The sequence below is a fragment of the Mobula birostris genome, chromosome 2, assembly GCF_030028105.1.
Source record: "Mobula birostris isolate sMobBir1 chromosome 2, sMobBir1.hap1, whole genome shotgun sequence".
In the NCBI taxonomy this organism is placed as follows: Eukaryota; Metazoa; Chordata; class Chondrichthyes; order Myliobatiformes; family Myliobatidae; genus Mobula; species Mobula birostris.
The window spans coordinates 167,895,514-167,912,001 of record NC_092371.1 but is presented as its reverse complement, the minus strand read 5'-3'; the positions used below and the strand labels follow the sequence as shown (position 1 = coordinate 167,912,001).

The window sequence follows — 16,488 nt, the reverse complement described above, 5'->3', positions numbered from 1 at the left end:
GGTGACTAGTAGCCCTGAATGTTCAACACCTTAGGAAAAATGCTGAATCTTCCTAAGGCATGCCATGAGCAGAAGTACCCATGAAGGATTTTATGTTGTTATAGCCATGAATGTTTATTTTTGTTGTTTGCCTCTCAGTGGAATTTCCATTTATATTCTGACCCATTACATTTTAAAGCTATTTTTTCTCCTCTTCCCTTAATGGGACAAAAGATACAAAAGCACATAACACCATGCTCGAGGACAGCTGCCATTCTACTGTTTTAAGACTATTGAACTGTCTCCTGGTATAATAAAATGGACATGACCTTGTAATCTACCTCATTATGGTCTTGCACATTATTATCTACCTGCACAGCAATCTCTCTGTAGCACGTTATCCTGCATTCTGATATTGTTTTAACTCGTACCAGCTGAGTACGCTGTTGTAATGAAATAGACAGCATGCAAAACAAGTTTTTCCTTGCAACTCAGTACATGTGACAATAGTAAACTAATGTATCGATAGACTGAGAGGCAAATATGTTAATACAAAATGCCACCCGGTGGCACTATGGGCAGTGCAGTTGTCTAACAGTTCTAGTAATCCAGGTCCGATCCAATCCGATCCCAAGTTCTCTCAGTGTGGAGACCATGGTTTTCCACGATGCTGTTTCCTGAGACATTCCAAAGACACTCGGGCTGTTATGTTAATTGGCTTCCATAAATTGCCTCTCAGTGGAGGGAGTTGGTGGCAAAATCAGAGAGGTGTTAATGAGTATGTTGAGAGAATAAATTGCAGGGAAGTAGGTAGGGTATTGAGTTGTACTGAGGGGTCGCCTAGATACACTGGGCCAAATGGTTCCCTTGTTTGTCTAATTGAGAAAAAGGAAACATGTTAAATCAGTTTTATCATAAACTTGCTCCATATTTTGTTGATAGACTTATTTCGGCATGGACGTGTCTGCTGTTGAAGATCCTGTGCAAAGACGAGCCCTGGAGACTATGATCAAAACCTATGGTCAGACACCTCGGCAGATCTTCACAGCCACTCATCCGAGCAAACACGGGCCAAGACTGTCAATGGAGGGGGAGCTGCCTGCAGCTATGGGTCTCCTTGTGCAGTTTGCTTTCAGAGAGAGCAGAGAGCATATCAAAGAAGTCATCTATCCGGTATTTATACAGTCATTATCTGGTATAAGTGGTTCAGCAGTTTACAAATTTAGAGGAAGTTAATTTCCCAGCCAGTTTAGAATCTCTTTGAAGAGGGCCTGATGGCCACTGCTTATCTTGTTTATCAATATTGAATGTTCTTTGTGTGCTCATAAGTAATTTTGGGTGACTTATCAGAATTACAGTTGATTTGTAAAAATAAGACATCTGCAATTGGTGTTTAATTCTTAGAAGTGTCACTTAATTGACTTTCCAAATTAACTATTTAAATTTATTCACAATAGTGTAGAATCTTGGATTGTAAATCAGTACATTATCAAAGATCTTGAATGCTTTGAACCTGAGTTTGTCTTTCTTTCAAAGCTTGTGAAATTTTAATTGTCTATTTAATCATCAATGAAATCAGTTTGTGAGCCTGGTAATTACTTTGCACCTTCTAGTCGTGTGTAAAAATTCTGCTTGGTCAAAAATATTTTGGAGTTGCAATGATCATTTTTTTTCCTTTAATATCATATAATCAGAGTCCCTTGTCATGGATTAAAGGACTGAAGTGGGGTGAGTACGTGGGTTCTCCCAGTGCACCAGATCCTGTAATTTGCTTCAGTCAGTTCCATGGAGAGCAATTTGGATCACTACTAGCATTGCCCACCAGAGCTATCTGTGGTCTGTCGAAAAAGTTCTGCCTAATGATGACGTACAGCAAAGAACAAGGTATGTTTTTTTCATCCTTCAGAACGTTTCTCAGAGCTGATAGAACAATTAACCCTCGAACATCAGGCTATTGAACCAGAGGGTATAACTTCACTCAACTTCATTTGCCCCATCACTGAACTGTTCCCACAAAGTATGGACTCACTTTCAAGAACTCTTCATCTCGTGTTCTCAATATTTATTGCTTATTTATTTATTATTCCTTTTTTTTTGTATTTGGACAGCTTGTTGTCTTTTGCACACTGTTTGGATATGGTCTTTCATTGACTCTATCATGGTTATTGGATTTTTTGAGTATGCCTGCAAGAAAACAAATCTCATCGTTCTATATGGTGGCTCGTATGTAATTTGATAATAACTTTATTTTGAACTTTGATTATCAGCAGGAGGCCACTGGACTCAAGTGGTCTGAGCTGATATTTTATTTATTTAGAGAGACAGCACGGTAACAGGCGGCACCGGCTCAATGAGTTCACACCACCCAATTACATCCATGTGACCAATTAACCTCCCAACCCGAACATCTTTAGAATGTGGGCAGAAACCGGAGCATCCGGAGGAAACCTACATGGTCATGCGGAGGATGTACAAACTACTTACAGAGAATGGTGGGAATTGAGCCCAGGTTGTTGGCACTGTAATAGCTTTATGCTAATTGTTGCATTACCACACCCCCAAAGTTATGCTGCCGCCTTACCCCATCAACACACTCTCCTATTATTTTCATCCGCGTGTTGTCTTCTAGGTTTCTCTCCAAAATGACCACTATTGATTTAATTTCTTTACCTTTATGGCATGTGAGTATCACTATCATCTCTTCCCTGGGTGAGAAGATGGGGATGAACTACTACAATGCTACTGTAGGTACTTCTATAGGATTATTAGGTAAGGAAATCTAGGAATAATTATCAGCAGCTAGAAAGGATGCTGATTGATAATTAATAATTGATAATTGACAATTGATAATCAGGATGATGTAACTGCCTTGCATTCTGTGGATGGAATACAGTGCAACAGTAGTGGATGAGATGCCAGTCAAGCAGATTGCTCTGTTCTAGATGGGATTGAACTTCCTGAGAGCTTTTGGGACAACACTTATCCAAACAAGTGGAGAGTAAAGGTCAAAAGTGCTGCAAATACTCAGGAGGTCAAGCAGCATCCATGGAGACAAAAGCACAGTTATTGTTTCGGAACAATGATATTTCATCTAAGTCTTTGTGTCTCTCTGAAGATGTGGTCTGATGTGTTCAGTATTTTCTAGCATTTTCTCTTTTTAGTTCAGATTTCCAGCATCTGCAATTTTTAAAGAAAATTTGCTCTTGGTTTTGACTTACAGATCTTGCCGAAAGTAAAACCTAAAAGCAAGCCTTCAGCTTACTCTTATAGCCATTTTAGTCATGTGTATTGTCTGGTTACATGTCTGGATATTAACAACAGTCAAATTGTAGTGTGGGTTGTTGGATCCTCTCATTGCTCAGAATGTGGGACAGCCTGTGCCTAAAAATTATCTAGATCTTGTGTTTGTGGGAATAGGATTTATTGTACAATGCTCATTTCTATTAGAATTTTCTCAATCATCAGCATTCAGAACCAGGTTTATAATCACTGACATATGTCGTGAAATTTGTTTTGTGGCAGCATTCCAGTACAAAACATAAAAACACTATATATTGTAATAAGAAATATATATTAAAAATTTAATTAATTAAGTAGTGCAAAAAGGGAATAAAAGTAGTGAGATAGTCTTCATAGGTTCATTGTCTGTTCAGAAATATGATGATGGAGGAGAAGAAGCTGTTCCTAAAACATTGAGTGTATGTCTTCAGCCTTCTGTACCTCCTCCTTGATGGTAGTAATGAGAAAGGGGTTTGTCCTGGGTGATGGTGGTCCTTAATGATGGATGCCACCTTTTTGAGGCATCACCTTTTGAAGATGTCCTCAATGTTGAGGAGACTAGTGCTCATGATGGAGCTGGCTAAGTGTGCAACCTTCTGCAGCTTTTTCCGATCCTATGCAGTGGCCCCTCCGTTCCACACGGTCCTGTAACTAGTTAGAAAGCTCTACGTGGTGCATCTGTAGAAATTTGCTAGACGTACCAAATCTCCTCAAACTCTTAACGAAATATAGCTGCAGGTTTGCTGCTTTCATCATTGCATCATTATGCTGGGCTCAGGATCGATATTGACACCCAGGAACTTGAAACTCTTCACCCTTTCCACTGCTGACCCCCCAGTGAGGACTGGTGTATGTTCCACCGACTCTACTTCTGGCCTTATGACAAGAGGAAGGCAGTTATAAAATCACTAGAGGATGGTCAACATCCACAGAACACTTTAACAAATGGCTATTTTACTGTGATTGGTTTTCATGACTCCAGCCTGTGGGAGTTTTCCTCTTGATTTCAGTTTCACTGGGACTCCTTGATGCCGCAATTGGTCAATGGAATCACTTTTATCTTGACATTTTTCCACACTGCTGAATAGATGCTCAATATAATTGTACTGGAACAGTTATTCTTGAGGTTTATCTTCACTATTGGTATAGTGACACTTGAGGGATTCTTCTCTACAGAGAGTGTATTTTTACATCATCAAGTGATGAAACAAGTTCTCATTCGATCAAAGGGCTTCATTGGTTTAAAAAGTCTCATTGCACCATCACTCAGTGTACTAGATCTAAAGAAAAGAGTTTCAGTCTGCTAATTTTCCTGGCTGTTGTACCCTTCGATTGATGCTTATTTATTTCCATCTAAACTTTAGGTGTTCGAAGCATGCACAATACAGATATCCAGTGGTCAGCCATTTTGAGTTGGGGTTACGCTGATAACATACTAAGACTGAAAAGCAAACAAAGTGAGCCCCCAATCAACTTCATTCAGTGCTCTCCTTTGCACCAGGTATGCAATCTGGTTCTCAACAGAGACCTCAATTTCTTACTACAGATTTATTTTCAATTGCAAGATTTGCAGTATTTTTCTTTACTCATTTTTACCTTTGAATCAACTGTATAACAAAATTAATCAAAGATTAACAAGTCACAAAGTGATTTCCTTAACTGAAGGTTTTTCACCATTTGTTTAAGTAAAGTTCTTCGACGGGGAAGATGCATTTTCTAAAATAAATGTATGCCTAGTTGTAGTCAATCTATAGTTAAGACATCAACACCAATTACTTCTCTTTGTTCAATCTCTTTCTCCTCTACTTGCTGCTCCTTAAAAGCATGCACACATGTGATTAAGCAATCTATGCTAAATATTAAAAATCACTTTCTAGGCTTTGGCTATGATACTGTGGTCAGATTTATGCACCACAGTTTAGTAAGAACTTAAAGGCCTTGGAATAGATGTGCAGGAGATTCACTAAAATATTACTTTTTATAGAATTTGGAGAAGTATTAGGCCACATATTGTAGAACCTCAAGTCTGCTACAGCATTTAGTTCTGGCTAATCTGATCATGACTTTAGCTCCACTTTTGTGCCTGTTCTCCATAGATGCTGATTTCACAATAAAGCAAAAATCTGACTATATTGAACTTAAATATAGTGGATTCCAGTTAATTGGACCAGTACATTTTGGCCCAATTAAGTGGCTGCCCATTTAGCCAAAGTTTCATGGAAATAATTAAAAAGGTATAACGAAGACAAATTATCATTCAACTGTGTAACTAATAATGTATTTAAATGAAATACAGAACAAATTTGAATACTACCAATACTAGCACAGTACTATAAAACTGTATATTAGTTCCTAATAGTTATTGCTGGAGGAATTCATCCAGTGTACAGTGCCATGTTTTTTTTTACTATAAATGAACAAAATCAGTGCTGACATCCAGTGTAGATAATAGCAACACACGCAAAATGGTGGAGGAATTCAGCAGGCCAGGCGGTATCTATGGAAATGAGTAAGCAGTTGATGTTTCTTTAATCTTGTGTTAGTGCAGATGATTGCATCCTCCAAATCTTCATTTTTAATGTTGCATTCAAAATAATTGTCATTACCTAAAAATTCTTTGTTGTTTCTAATTTGTTGAAGTAGTGAAACAGCTTCTCTTTCTCACCAACTATCAGTGACAAAAGTCACTCCTTTTTGAACACACATACACACGCAACTGACGTTATTTAAAAACTCTTTCCTCTGAGCATGTTGCATTGTCCAAAGGCCACATAAGCACATGCAAGTGACGCTAGTTAGAAACTGTTTAGCAACAGTCTCCTGTCCCAACTAAGGGGCTTATTGTCCCAAATAAACAAAGGGAATCCCAGCCATTTTCTCGATTAGTTTTTGTTGTCCCAAATAAGTGCTGCCTCGACTAACTGATGGCCCAATTAACAGGAATCCATTGTATATTTATTGTCACACCCTCCACAGCTGCTTGTGATAGAGATTTCTAAAGATTCACAACTTTGCAAGAGAAGAACTGCTTCCTCATGTCTGTCATTAATGACCCCCCCCCCCTTTTCTGAAACAACATCTTTCCATTCTAAGTTTCCCCACAAGATGAAACATTCTTGCTGTGTTTGTTTGTCTCCTCAGAACATAAAGTTCAGTAAGATCACTTCTCATAGTTGAGTTCCAAATGTCATGGGTTTCATCTGCTCAAATTTTCCTTTGTTCAAGAAATCAGCCTAGTGAGCCTCTTCGAGCTGATTATAATTTAAGTATATCCTTTTGACTACTTCTGCTTACTGAGTCGTACAGAAGTGTTTAAGTGATAGGTTGTAATTGTGCTGAATGATTTGATGAAATATTAAATATAGCTGTTTTGTGGTTTCAACAAAATTATGATTTAAATATGTATTTCAAAAACGAAATATATTCTGAGAACTAAATACAAGAGGTTCTTCAGATGTTGGAAATCCAGAGTAACACACGGAAAGTGCTGGAGGAATTCGACAGGTCAGGCAGCATCTGTGGAGAAGAATAAAGCGTCGATGTTTCGGGCTGAGATCCTGGACTGATGAAGAGTTTCAGCTTGCAGTGTCAGCTTGTTATTCTTCTCCATAGATGCTGCCTGACCTGCTGAGCTCCTCCATCATTTTGTGTGTTATTCTATATCCTAAGAATGATGCCATGGCTGCTGATTTAAGCATTAGTCTTATTTTGAATCTGGTTGTAAATTGCCTTGGACTTCTTTACAGGTTACAAGTTGTGCGTGGGTACCTGAGAGCTGCCAACTATTTACTGGCAGTAAATGTGGAGTAGTTACTGCGTACTCAAGCAGATTTACCAGCAAGATGGTATGTGTAAAAGGTGTCATGTGTGCTGTAGCCTCCAGCCCTAGATCTAAGCATTGTCATACTGCATTTATAAATAAATGTTAGTTTAATTTGTAGACTGTATTATCACTATTCTATATCAGCTAACTGGTTAATACAGATGGATATTAGATAGTCAGAAGGACATGATGGACTTAGGGCTTCTTTCTGTGCTTTATGACTCTATGGCTTTAATACATTGAGCAACCAAGCAACTGCAGCTTTGAACACTCTGGAATGAAACTTAAACCCCAATAATCTGGCAGTCTGAAAATTGTGGGCTTGAATTCCATTGTGGAAGTGGTGACTTGTGGATAAAAATATGTTGACACCATAATGCTGAGAGACTTAACCCCTATCAAATTTGTTGCCATCTGATGCAGATATTACACTAAATCTCCCATCTCAGGTGGCCATAAACCTTTATTCCTTAGTTAACAAAACTAAACAAATAACTACTATATTGGCATGTATAAATAAACTGCCGTATTTCCTTTTCTTACAATAATTACACTTCAAATCAGTTGCTGTAAATCTAGTTTGGGGGGATTCTGAGATGACCTGTATCTTTCCGAAGCAAGTCCCTCATTGATAATGTGTGATTTTGCATTTGGGTGATGGTCAGAGTGCATGTTCAAATAATGGATAAGGTACTGACGCTTATTGTATTTCAATTTTTTTCAGTCTTCAGAAATTGAGGTGGAATCTAAAGTCTACTTGTATGGCCATACTGCAGAAGTAATCAGCTTGTGTGTTTGCAAACCATACAGCATTCTGATCAGTGTCAGCAAGGATGGAACCTGCATTATATGGGATCTGAACAGGTTAAAAGAATATTTATTTGTACAAGGCTGTCTAATAATAACAGGTTATGTGATCATAAATTACTTAATGCAATATGTTCATGAGTAAATGATAAAGAAAATGCTCCAGTGAATTCGTCCAATTATGCTTTACAAGGTATCTTCACTGGGCGTGTCTAGTTCAAGGTTGTCTCAGAAGGCAGATCCCATGCATCCACAAACTGCAGAGTAGGGACAGGTGTAGGGAAAGGAAGGAAGTGGCGAGAGTGCTCCGTGAGGGATGAGCAAAGAGGGCCTATTCCACCATTTAATGTGTGACTTGATTCTTAATTTTTCATCCTTCCTCTTGTTCTCCTACTGCAATCTTCACATGCATGTTCCTCATTTTCACTGTCCTAGCCTAAATGATGTGACCAGGTGCTGTAATGTTATGTAATGGACTCTGACATTTCACCCAATTTGTAAATATTTGTTTGACATCCAGGGACAGGTTACATTTTACATTGCATGATTGCTAATCTTCAAACTTCAAAGTTTTAAATTTGTGTCATAGTTAATTACAGATCCTGATTGCTCACATCTCTCTTTACTTTGCCTTACAGGCTGTGTTATGTTCAGAGTTTAACAGGACATAAAAGTCCAGTGACAGCGGTTTCTACTAGTGAGACAACTGGTGACACTGCAACTGTTTGTGATTCAGGTAAACACAATGGATCTTTATCACATTTTCTCCATCTATCACTAGAAGTGGGATTTCCTAGTGAATACCCATTTTAATTCTGCTTCACATTCCCATTCTAACATGTCTTTCTATGGCCTCCTCTACTGCCACGATGAGGTCACTCTCAGGTTGGAGAGTTAACACCTCATATTCCATCTGGGGAGCCTCTGACCTGACACATGTACATTGGTTCCTCTCTTACCCCTCTCCTCACCTGCCCGTCACCTCCCTCTGGTGCCCCTCCTCTTTCCCTTTCTTCCATAGTTCATTCTCCTCGCCTATCTGCTTCCTCCTTCTTCAGCTCTTTATCTTTTTCACATCACCTCCCAGCTTCTTCCTTCATTCCCCTTTCCCCATCCACCCACCTCATCTGGTCACACCCATCATCTGCCTCCTTGTACTCCTTCCCATTCCCCCACCATATTCTGGCTTCTGCTCCCGTCCTTTCCAGTCCTGATGAAAGGTTTTGGACCAAAACATCGACTGTTCATGCCCCCTGCATGCAGTTGAAGTCAGAAGTTTACATACACCTTAGCCAAATACATTTAAACTCAGTTTTTCACAATTCCTGACATTTAATCCTAGAAAACGTTCCCTGTCTTAGGTCAGTTAGGATCACTACTTTATTTTAAGAATGTGAAATGTCAGAATAATAGTAGAGAGAATGATTTATTTCAGCTTTTATTTCTTTCATCACTTTCCCAGTGGGTTAGAAGTTTACATACACTTTGTTAGTATTTGGTAGCATTGCCTTTAAATTGTTTAACTTAGGTCGAATGTTTTGGGTTGCCTTCCACAAGCTTCTCACAATAAGTTGCTGGAATTTTGTTCCATTCCTCCAGACTGAACTGGTATAACTGAGTCAGGTTTGTAGGCCTCCTTGCTCGCACACGCTTTTTCAGTTCTGCCCACCAATTTTCTATCGGATTGAGGTCAGGGCTTTGTGATGGCCACTCCAATATCTTGACTTTGTTGTTCTTAAGCAATTTTGTCACAACTTTGGAGGTATGCTTGGGGTCATTGTCCATTTGGAAGACCCATTTGTGACCAAGCTTTAACTTCCTGGCTGATGTCTTGAGATGTTGCTTCACTATATCCACATATTTTTCCTCACGATGCCATCTATTTTGTGAAGTGCACCAGTCTCTCCTGCAGCAAAGCACCCCCACAACATGATGCTGCCACCCCCATGCTTCACGGTTGGGATGGTGTTCTTCGGCTTGCAAGCCTCACCCTTTTTCCTCCAAACAGAATGATGGTCATTATGGCCAAACAGTTCATTTTTTGTTTCATCGGACCAGAGGACATTTCTCCAAAAAGTGAGGTCTTTGTCCCTATGTGCACTTGCAAACTGTAGTCTGGCTTTTTTTTTATGGCGGTTTTGGAGCAGTGGCTTCTTCCTTGCTGAGCAGCCTTTCAGGTTATGTTGATATAGGACTCGTTTTACTGTGGATATAGATACTTGTCTACCTGTTTCCTCCGGCATCTTCACAAGGTCCTTTGCTGTTTTTCTGGGATTGATTTGCATTTTTCGCTGCAAAGTACGTTCATCTCTAGGAGACAGAATGCATCTCCTTCCTGAGCCGTATGACGGCTGCGTGGTCTCATGGTGTTTATACTTGCGTACTATTGTTTGTACAGATGAACGTGGTACCTTCAGGCATTTGGAAATTGCTCCCAAGGATGAACCAGACTCGTGGAGGTCCACATTTTTTTTTCCTGAGATCTTGGCTGATTTCTTTTGATTTTGTTTGTAAACTTCTGACCCACTGGAATTGTGATATAGTCAATTAAAAGTGAAATAATCTGTCTGTAAACAATTGTTGGAAGAATTACTTGTGTCATACACAGAGTAGATGTCCTCAACGTCTTGTCAAAACTATAGTTTGCTAATATGAAATCTGTGGAGTGGTTAAACAATGAGTTTTAATGACTTCAACCTAAGTGTGTGTAAACTTCTGACTTAAACTGTACATGCTACCTGACCTGCTGAGTTCCTCCTGCACTTTGGCTATGGCTCTGGATCTTTAGCTGTTTGCTTTACTGTTTTTGATGGGATTGTTACATGGCCTTCCAGGTTACTATCAGTCCCAATGCTTAATTTCCCAGAGGTTGTAGACATCATTCAGATACAACCCTGCATTTGATCCCTTATCCCACAACCTTTTTTTTACCCCAGTGACTTGCAAGCTGATACAACAAGCATGTCTAGGCCAAAATTAGTGAAGTCATAACTTTGGGATGGCACATTAGGATAGATTACCTGAAACTTTCAGATTATGAGAACACTCAGTCCTCTTTTATTGTCATTTAGAAATGCATACATGCATTTAGAAATGATACAATGTTCCTCCAGAGTGATATCACTGAAAACAGGACAAACCAAAGACTAACACTGACAGAACCATATAATTATAACATATGGTTAGTTACAGCAGTGCAAAACAATACTATAATTTGATAAAGAACAGACCATGGGCACAGTAAAGAAAAAGTCTCAAGTCCTGATTGACTCCAGAGTCCCCGATAGCAGGCAGCAAAAGGGAGAAACTCCCTGCCATAAACCTCCAAGGCACCGACAACTGCCGATGCCTTGGAAGCAGCCGACCACAGCCGACACTGAGTCCATCCATCTGAAAACTTCGAGCCTCCGACCAGCCCCTCCGATACAGCCTCCCGAGTGCCATCCCCTGCCGAGCGCCTTCAACCTAGCCCCAGCCGCCGAAACAAGCAAAGCCAAGGATTCAGGGCCTTCTGCTCCGGAGATTCCGGTTACCATGCAGTTGCAGCGGCAGCGAAGCGGGCATTTCAGAAGTTTTCCAGATGTTCCTCCGTACTCTCACGTCTGTCTCCATCAAATCAGAATTGTGCACGGTACCCTACTTGACACATAACAGATATCATTCACCGGAGAGACCGCGCGCGCTGTGTTGCGCCACCATATTCTCCTCCTTGCTGTGAAAATTAAGATAGAAAGAAAATAAATAAATTATTCTTAAAAATTTGGAAGAACTAAAGTGTAGTTTAATAAAACTGGGGAAGAAACATTAACTTAACTCATGAGCAACAAGTACAAAATGCTGGAGAAACTTGATAGATCAGGCAGCATCTATAGAAGGGAGTAAACAGTCAACATTTCAGGCTGAGACCCTTCATCGAGAATGAAAAGGATGAGGCAGAAGCCAGAATAAGAAGATGGAGTGGGGGAAGGAGTGCAAGCTGATTGAAACACCAGTTTAGAAATTATTCCATGTCAGGAAAGGTACTTGAAACTAGTAATTGTTAGAGATGGACAGCGCATAAACCTGTAATATTGTAAGCATCCTGTGCAGTGGATTAGTTCTTGCACAACTAAACATTCTCAAAGGTTTTCCTCCTCCAGCTGGCAAGGTGCTAGTTAGGAACACAAAGACTGAAATCATGAATGGAAGGGATGTGATGATGAAGTTGGGGAAATGCTGGAGCTTCACTCTGTAGTTTAGAAATCTTGATCAGCTCAGGAAGGAAGGTGTAGTGATGTGTCAAGTTCAGCATTTAGTGGTGGAGCCTTTAAGGAGGTTCACAGCAAGTTGGAGTGCTGGGACTACTGGGTAGATCCATCTGCCAGTCTCCAGGACCCAAGACTTGGTCAGACTGATCCCCTTTGTGTTCCAATAAACAGCCATCATGAAGACCTTCTGTACGAGTAGACTGCTCCATTCACAGGGCACATCTGAGCAAGGGAAGTTTAAGCTAGTGGCATCTTTGAGTAATCTTTGAATGTTGCAGCATATCCTCCTGTCTCATAACACATTTAGAATCTGTAATTTGGTGACCTTTGGACGATAAGATCTAGTGCAGGGGTCCCCAACCTTTTTTGCACCGCGGACCGGTTTAATATTGACAATATTCTTGCGGACCAGCCGACCGGGGGGAGGGGGTGCAAGTAGGGTTAAACTCACCTCAACATGTCTTTTACAGTTAGGGTTGCCAACTTTCTCACTCCCAAATAAGGGACAAAAGTAGCAGTCAAATCCTGACAAAGGGTCCTGGGCCGAAATGTTGACTACCTCTTCCTATAGATGCTGCCTGGCCCGCTGCGTTCACCAGCATTTTTTGTGTGTGTTGACGAGACACTTGTGTTTATCCTGAGTAGACTACCATGACCATGAAGCCTTGCGTGGGCTTGTGTGCGCATGCGTGACGTTCGCATATGTGACGTGGGCATGTGCATACGTGCCGATTTTTTTTTCCCCCCATAAATCGGTTTTGGCTTAATCTTCCCAACTACACTGTACATACATTATTTCTACTTTATATAGGTTGTGTATTTATCATATTAATGCTTTTACTATATGTTAGAATTATTTTAGGTTTTATGTGTTATTTGGTATGATTTGGTAGGTTATTTTTTGGGTCTGGGAACGCTCAAAATTTTTTTCCATATAAATTAATGGTAATTGCTTCTTCACTTTACACCATTTCGGCACGAAAGGTTTCGTAGGAATGCTCTACCTTAGTGGGGGAAATACGGGGCAAAGGCGGTCCCATATGGGACAAACAAATTTAGCCCAATATACGGGATGTCCCGGCAAATACAGGACAGTTGGCAACCCTATGTTCAAGTTCAACAGTGCGTGACAGAGAATGAGGAAAGGTGCAGCTGACTCGTATCGTTTCCTCACGGCCCGGTAGCACATGCTTTGCGGCCCGGTACTGGTCCGCGGCTCGGTGGTGGGGGACCACTGATCTAGTGTTTAGGGAATTATGGCTCCACACAACAGAACTTCCTGGCTATTTTCTCCCAGTCCCCACTTAGCTCTTACAGTATGTGTTAAAGACAAGCAGTTTATCCACTATAATATGGATTATCTGGAAGAATGACTTTAATTGTGTATTTTTTTTGTTCCTTAGTTGGTGGTGGCAGTGATCTGAGACTGTGGACAGTAAATGGAGATCTCAGCGGCCATGTGCACTGTCGAGAGATAATTTGCTCTGTAGCTTTTTCCAATCAGCCTGAAGGTGTATCTGTCAATGTGATTGCCGGAGGGCTAGAAAATGGCATAGTAAGGTCAGTAATATATCACTATAATTGAGTTACAGTTGTTTATAATGCTCATCATCTCTACCAGGAAATTAGGCACAAATATGCAATGAAACCTCTGTTAAAGATTGAAAGTACTGTCACTTCATTTATTTGTAATTAATTGTATTAAAATAAAGAATATTTGTAATAGAGGGTTGAAGTAAAAATGTAGGTAAGTTTTGCTGAGGCTTTAGTATGAACACTTTTGAAGTTTCCATTGTAAAGGATATACTTTCAAAGTGGTGTAGCATAGACTAATTCTGAAATTAAGGGGTAATTTCTTGAGGAGATTTGATGTTTGCCCCATACTCACTGGAGTTTAAGAGAATGAAGGATGATTTTATTAACACAAATAATTCAGTGAACTACTAGCAGAGTCAATCCTGATAGGCTATTTCTAACTGGTGGCATAGCAGTTAGCATAATATTTTACAGCACCAGCGATTAGGGTTCAATTCCCACCTCTATCTGTAAGGAGTTTGTACATTCTCCCCATGACATTATGGACTTCCTCCAAGTGCTCTAATCTCCTCCCACGTTCCAAAGACCTACGGGTTAGCAAGTTGCGGACATGCTTTGTTGGTGCCACAAGCATGGCAACACTTGCGAGCTGCCCCGAGCACAATCCTTGGACTGTGTTGGTCATTGACACAAATGTCGCATTTCACTACGTTGCAATGAACATGTGACAAATAAAGCTAATCTTTAAAAAGCAAGAGAGAGATTCTCAGAATAGGGGAATCAACTATATAGGACTTAGATGAGGAGAACTATTTTAACACACAGTTATAATACCAACATTTGTCTTCTGATTTGTGGCTCATTTGCACTCCTGGGTACTAGTTTTTCCAAGGGGAGAAGAGCTGATCAAAGATTTAACTTTGCCAGGTTTAAGCTTCACTGAATGATCTGATTGTAATCGCTTCTCATAGCCTCATCCTGCTTGAGTAGATTTTTTACATAAGGATCTTGTCTGAAGCACTGTTATTTTGAATAACTCCACCGATGTCATAAGGAGACATGGAGCCCAATGTCTTTTAGAAATTGAGAAAATGTTACCCTGTCAAATCCGCCCTCCAGCACTAGATTTGTGGACCTGCAGGTCACACTGCTCTTCAGGTGCATAATCCAAGCATTGTTTACATATGATGAAGAATTCTGTGTCTATCACTGTATGGGTAATGAATTACAGATTCCTACCAGTTTTTGGGTAAAAATGTTTTCCTTATCTTCAAGTTCAAGTTTATTGTCATCTGACTGTATATATGTGTGTGTGTCCCCCGCTTTTCGAACGTTCGCTTTACGAAACCTGTTACGAAAGACCTACATTAGTACCCTGTTTTCGCTTTCAGAAGGTGTTTTCACTGTTACGGGGAAAAAAAAGCAGCGCGCGATAAAAAAATCAGCGTGCGAAAAAAGCGCCCGATAAAAGGCAGCGCGCACCCCGAGCAGCCGCTCTCCCCCGGATTTGGAACTGCATTCTCACCGGCATTGATTAAACACATGCCTGTGAGCAGTCGTTTGCAAGATGAGTTCTATGGTATCGGAAAAGCCTAAAAGAGCTCGTACGGCTGTTACACTTAGCATAAAACTAGACATAATTAAGCGTTTCGATCGTGGTGAACAAAGTAAGGACAAAGTGAGTTTGGCTTGTGGAAGCTGACGAACATGATGTTGAAGAGGTTTTGGCATCCCATGACCAAGATCTGACAGATGAAGAGCTGATGCAATTGGAAGAAAAAAGGATAATAATCAAACCGAATGAGTAATGATAAAGTACGACTTTAATTTCAGTTTAGGGGATATTTGCAATATGGTTTGAGTCCTTACAAAGAACTGTATGATAGAAAAATGCGCGAGGCTCAGCAGTCAAGCAAGCCTTCCACATCAGCCACAGCAGACGACGAACCTCGACCTTCGACATCAAGGCAGGCAGAGATAGAAGATGACACCCCAATGTCCCACCACCCCAACCCCCAGGCCACGGACAGATACCAATTCACCGAGAATGTAACGGTAGCCGGGAAGCACACAGCACAACTTTAAGAAAAAAGCCGAAATAAACATGCTAATTAATTAGGTGCCGCCGACACGTAATTGTCGGCCCAGATCAGAGACGATGCAATCGGCAATCGCCTCTAATCTGCGCCAACATTTACGTGCCGGGCAGCACCTAATTAATTAGCATGTTTATTTCGGCTTTTTTCTTAAAGATGTGTTGGGTGCCTCCCGGCTACCGCTGCACCCCTGCATGCTTTGCGGCAATGTATCGCTCGGCGGCCTGGAGGGTGGGGGCCACTGCACCACCCACACTCCGACTCAGCCTAACACACCATCATCAAAGTGCTCGGCGCTGTCTTTCCGATTCCGGTAAGTGACACTACACTGTACATACATTACTTCTACTTTATATAGACTGTGTATTTTTACATATTATTTGGTATGATTTGGCAGCTTCATAGTTTAAAGGTTACTGGAAAGCACTTGCGCCGTGTTTTTGCCAAGAGTGCTTGCGTGAGATTTTCTGCCGACGGTGCTTGCTTGAGATTTTCGCTATGGAGAACAGTGCGGTAATGATTGTGGAAAAGTATTTCTTCTTTGTATAGGCTGTGTATTTATCATATCATTCCTGCTTTTACTATATGTTACTGCTATTTTAGGCTTTATGTGTTTGGCATGATTTATTTTTGGGTCTGTGAACGTTCACAAAATTTTCCCATATAAATGGTAATTGCTTCTTCGCTTTATGACATTTCGGCTTACGAACCGTTGCATAGG

General features: G+C 40.5%; 1 protein-coding gene and 1 long non-coding RNA gene across 5 annotated transcripts in view; one reads left to right on the top strand and one right to left on the bottom strand.

Moving 5' to 3' along the window:
• The window catches only part of lyst (lysosomal trafficking regulator), a 291,632-nt gene that overhangs the window by 266,542 nt on the left and 8,602 nt on the right, over positions 1 to 16,488 (top strand). For all 4 annotated transcript variants that reach the window (XM_072251045.1, XM_072251047.1, XM_072251049.1 and 1 more), the window contains 7 exons: positions 922 to 1,152; positions 1,674 to 1,863; positions 4,623 to 4,759; positions 7,005 to 7,103; positions 7,806 to 7,945; positions 8,527 to 8,624; positions 13,539 to 13,695. In XM_072251045.1, coding sequence (XP_072107146.1) covers positions 922 to 1,152; positions 1,674 to 1,863; positions 4,623 to 4,759; positions 7,005 to 7,103; positions 7,806 to 7,945; positions 8,527 to 8,624; positions 13,539 to 13,695 — 1,052 coding nt within the window. The remainder of the gene's footprint in view (positions 1 to 921; positions 1,153 to 1,673; positions 1,864 to 4,622; positions 4,760 to 7,004; positions 7,104 to 7,805; positions 7,946 to 8,526; positions 8,625 to 13,538; positions 13,696 to 16,488) is intronic.
• LOC140193903 (uncharacterized) overlaps positions 10,947 to 16,488 on the bottom strand; it is a 54,117-nt gene continuing 48,575 nt past the window's right edge. The window contains exon 3 of the long non-coding RNA XR_011884986.1: positions 10,947 to 11,600. This is a non-coding gene — a long non-coding RNA (uncharacterized lncRNA). The remainder of the gene's footprint in view (positions 11,601 to 16,488) is intronic.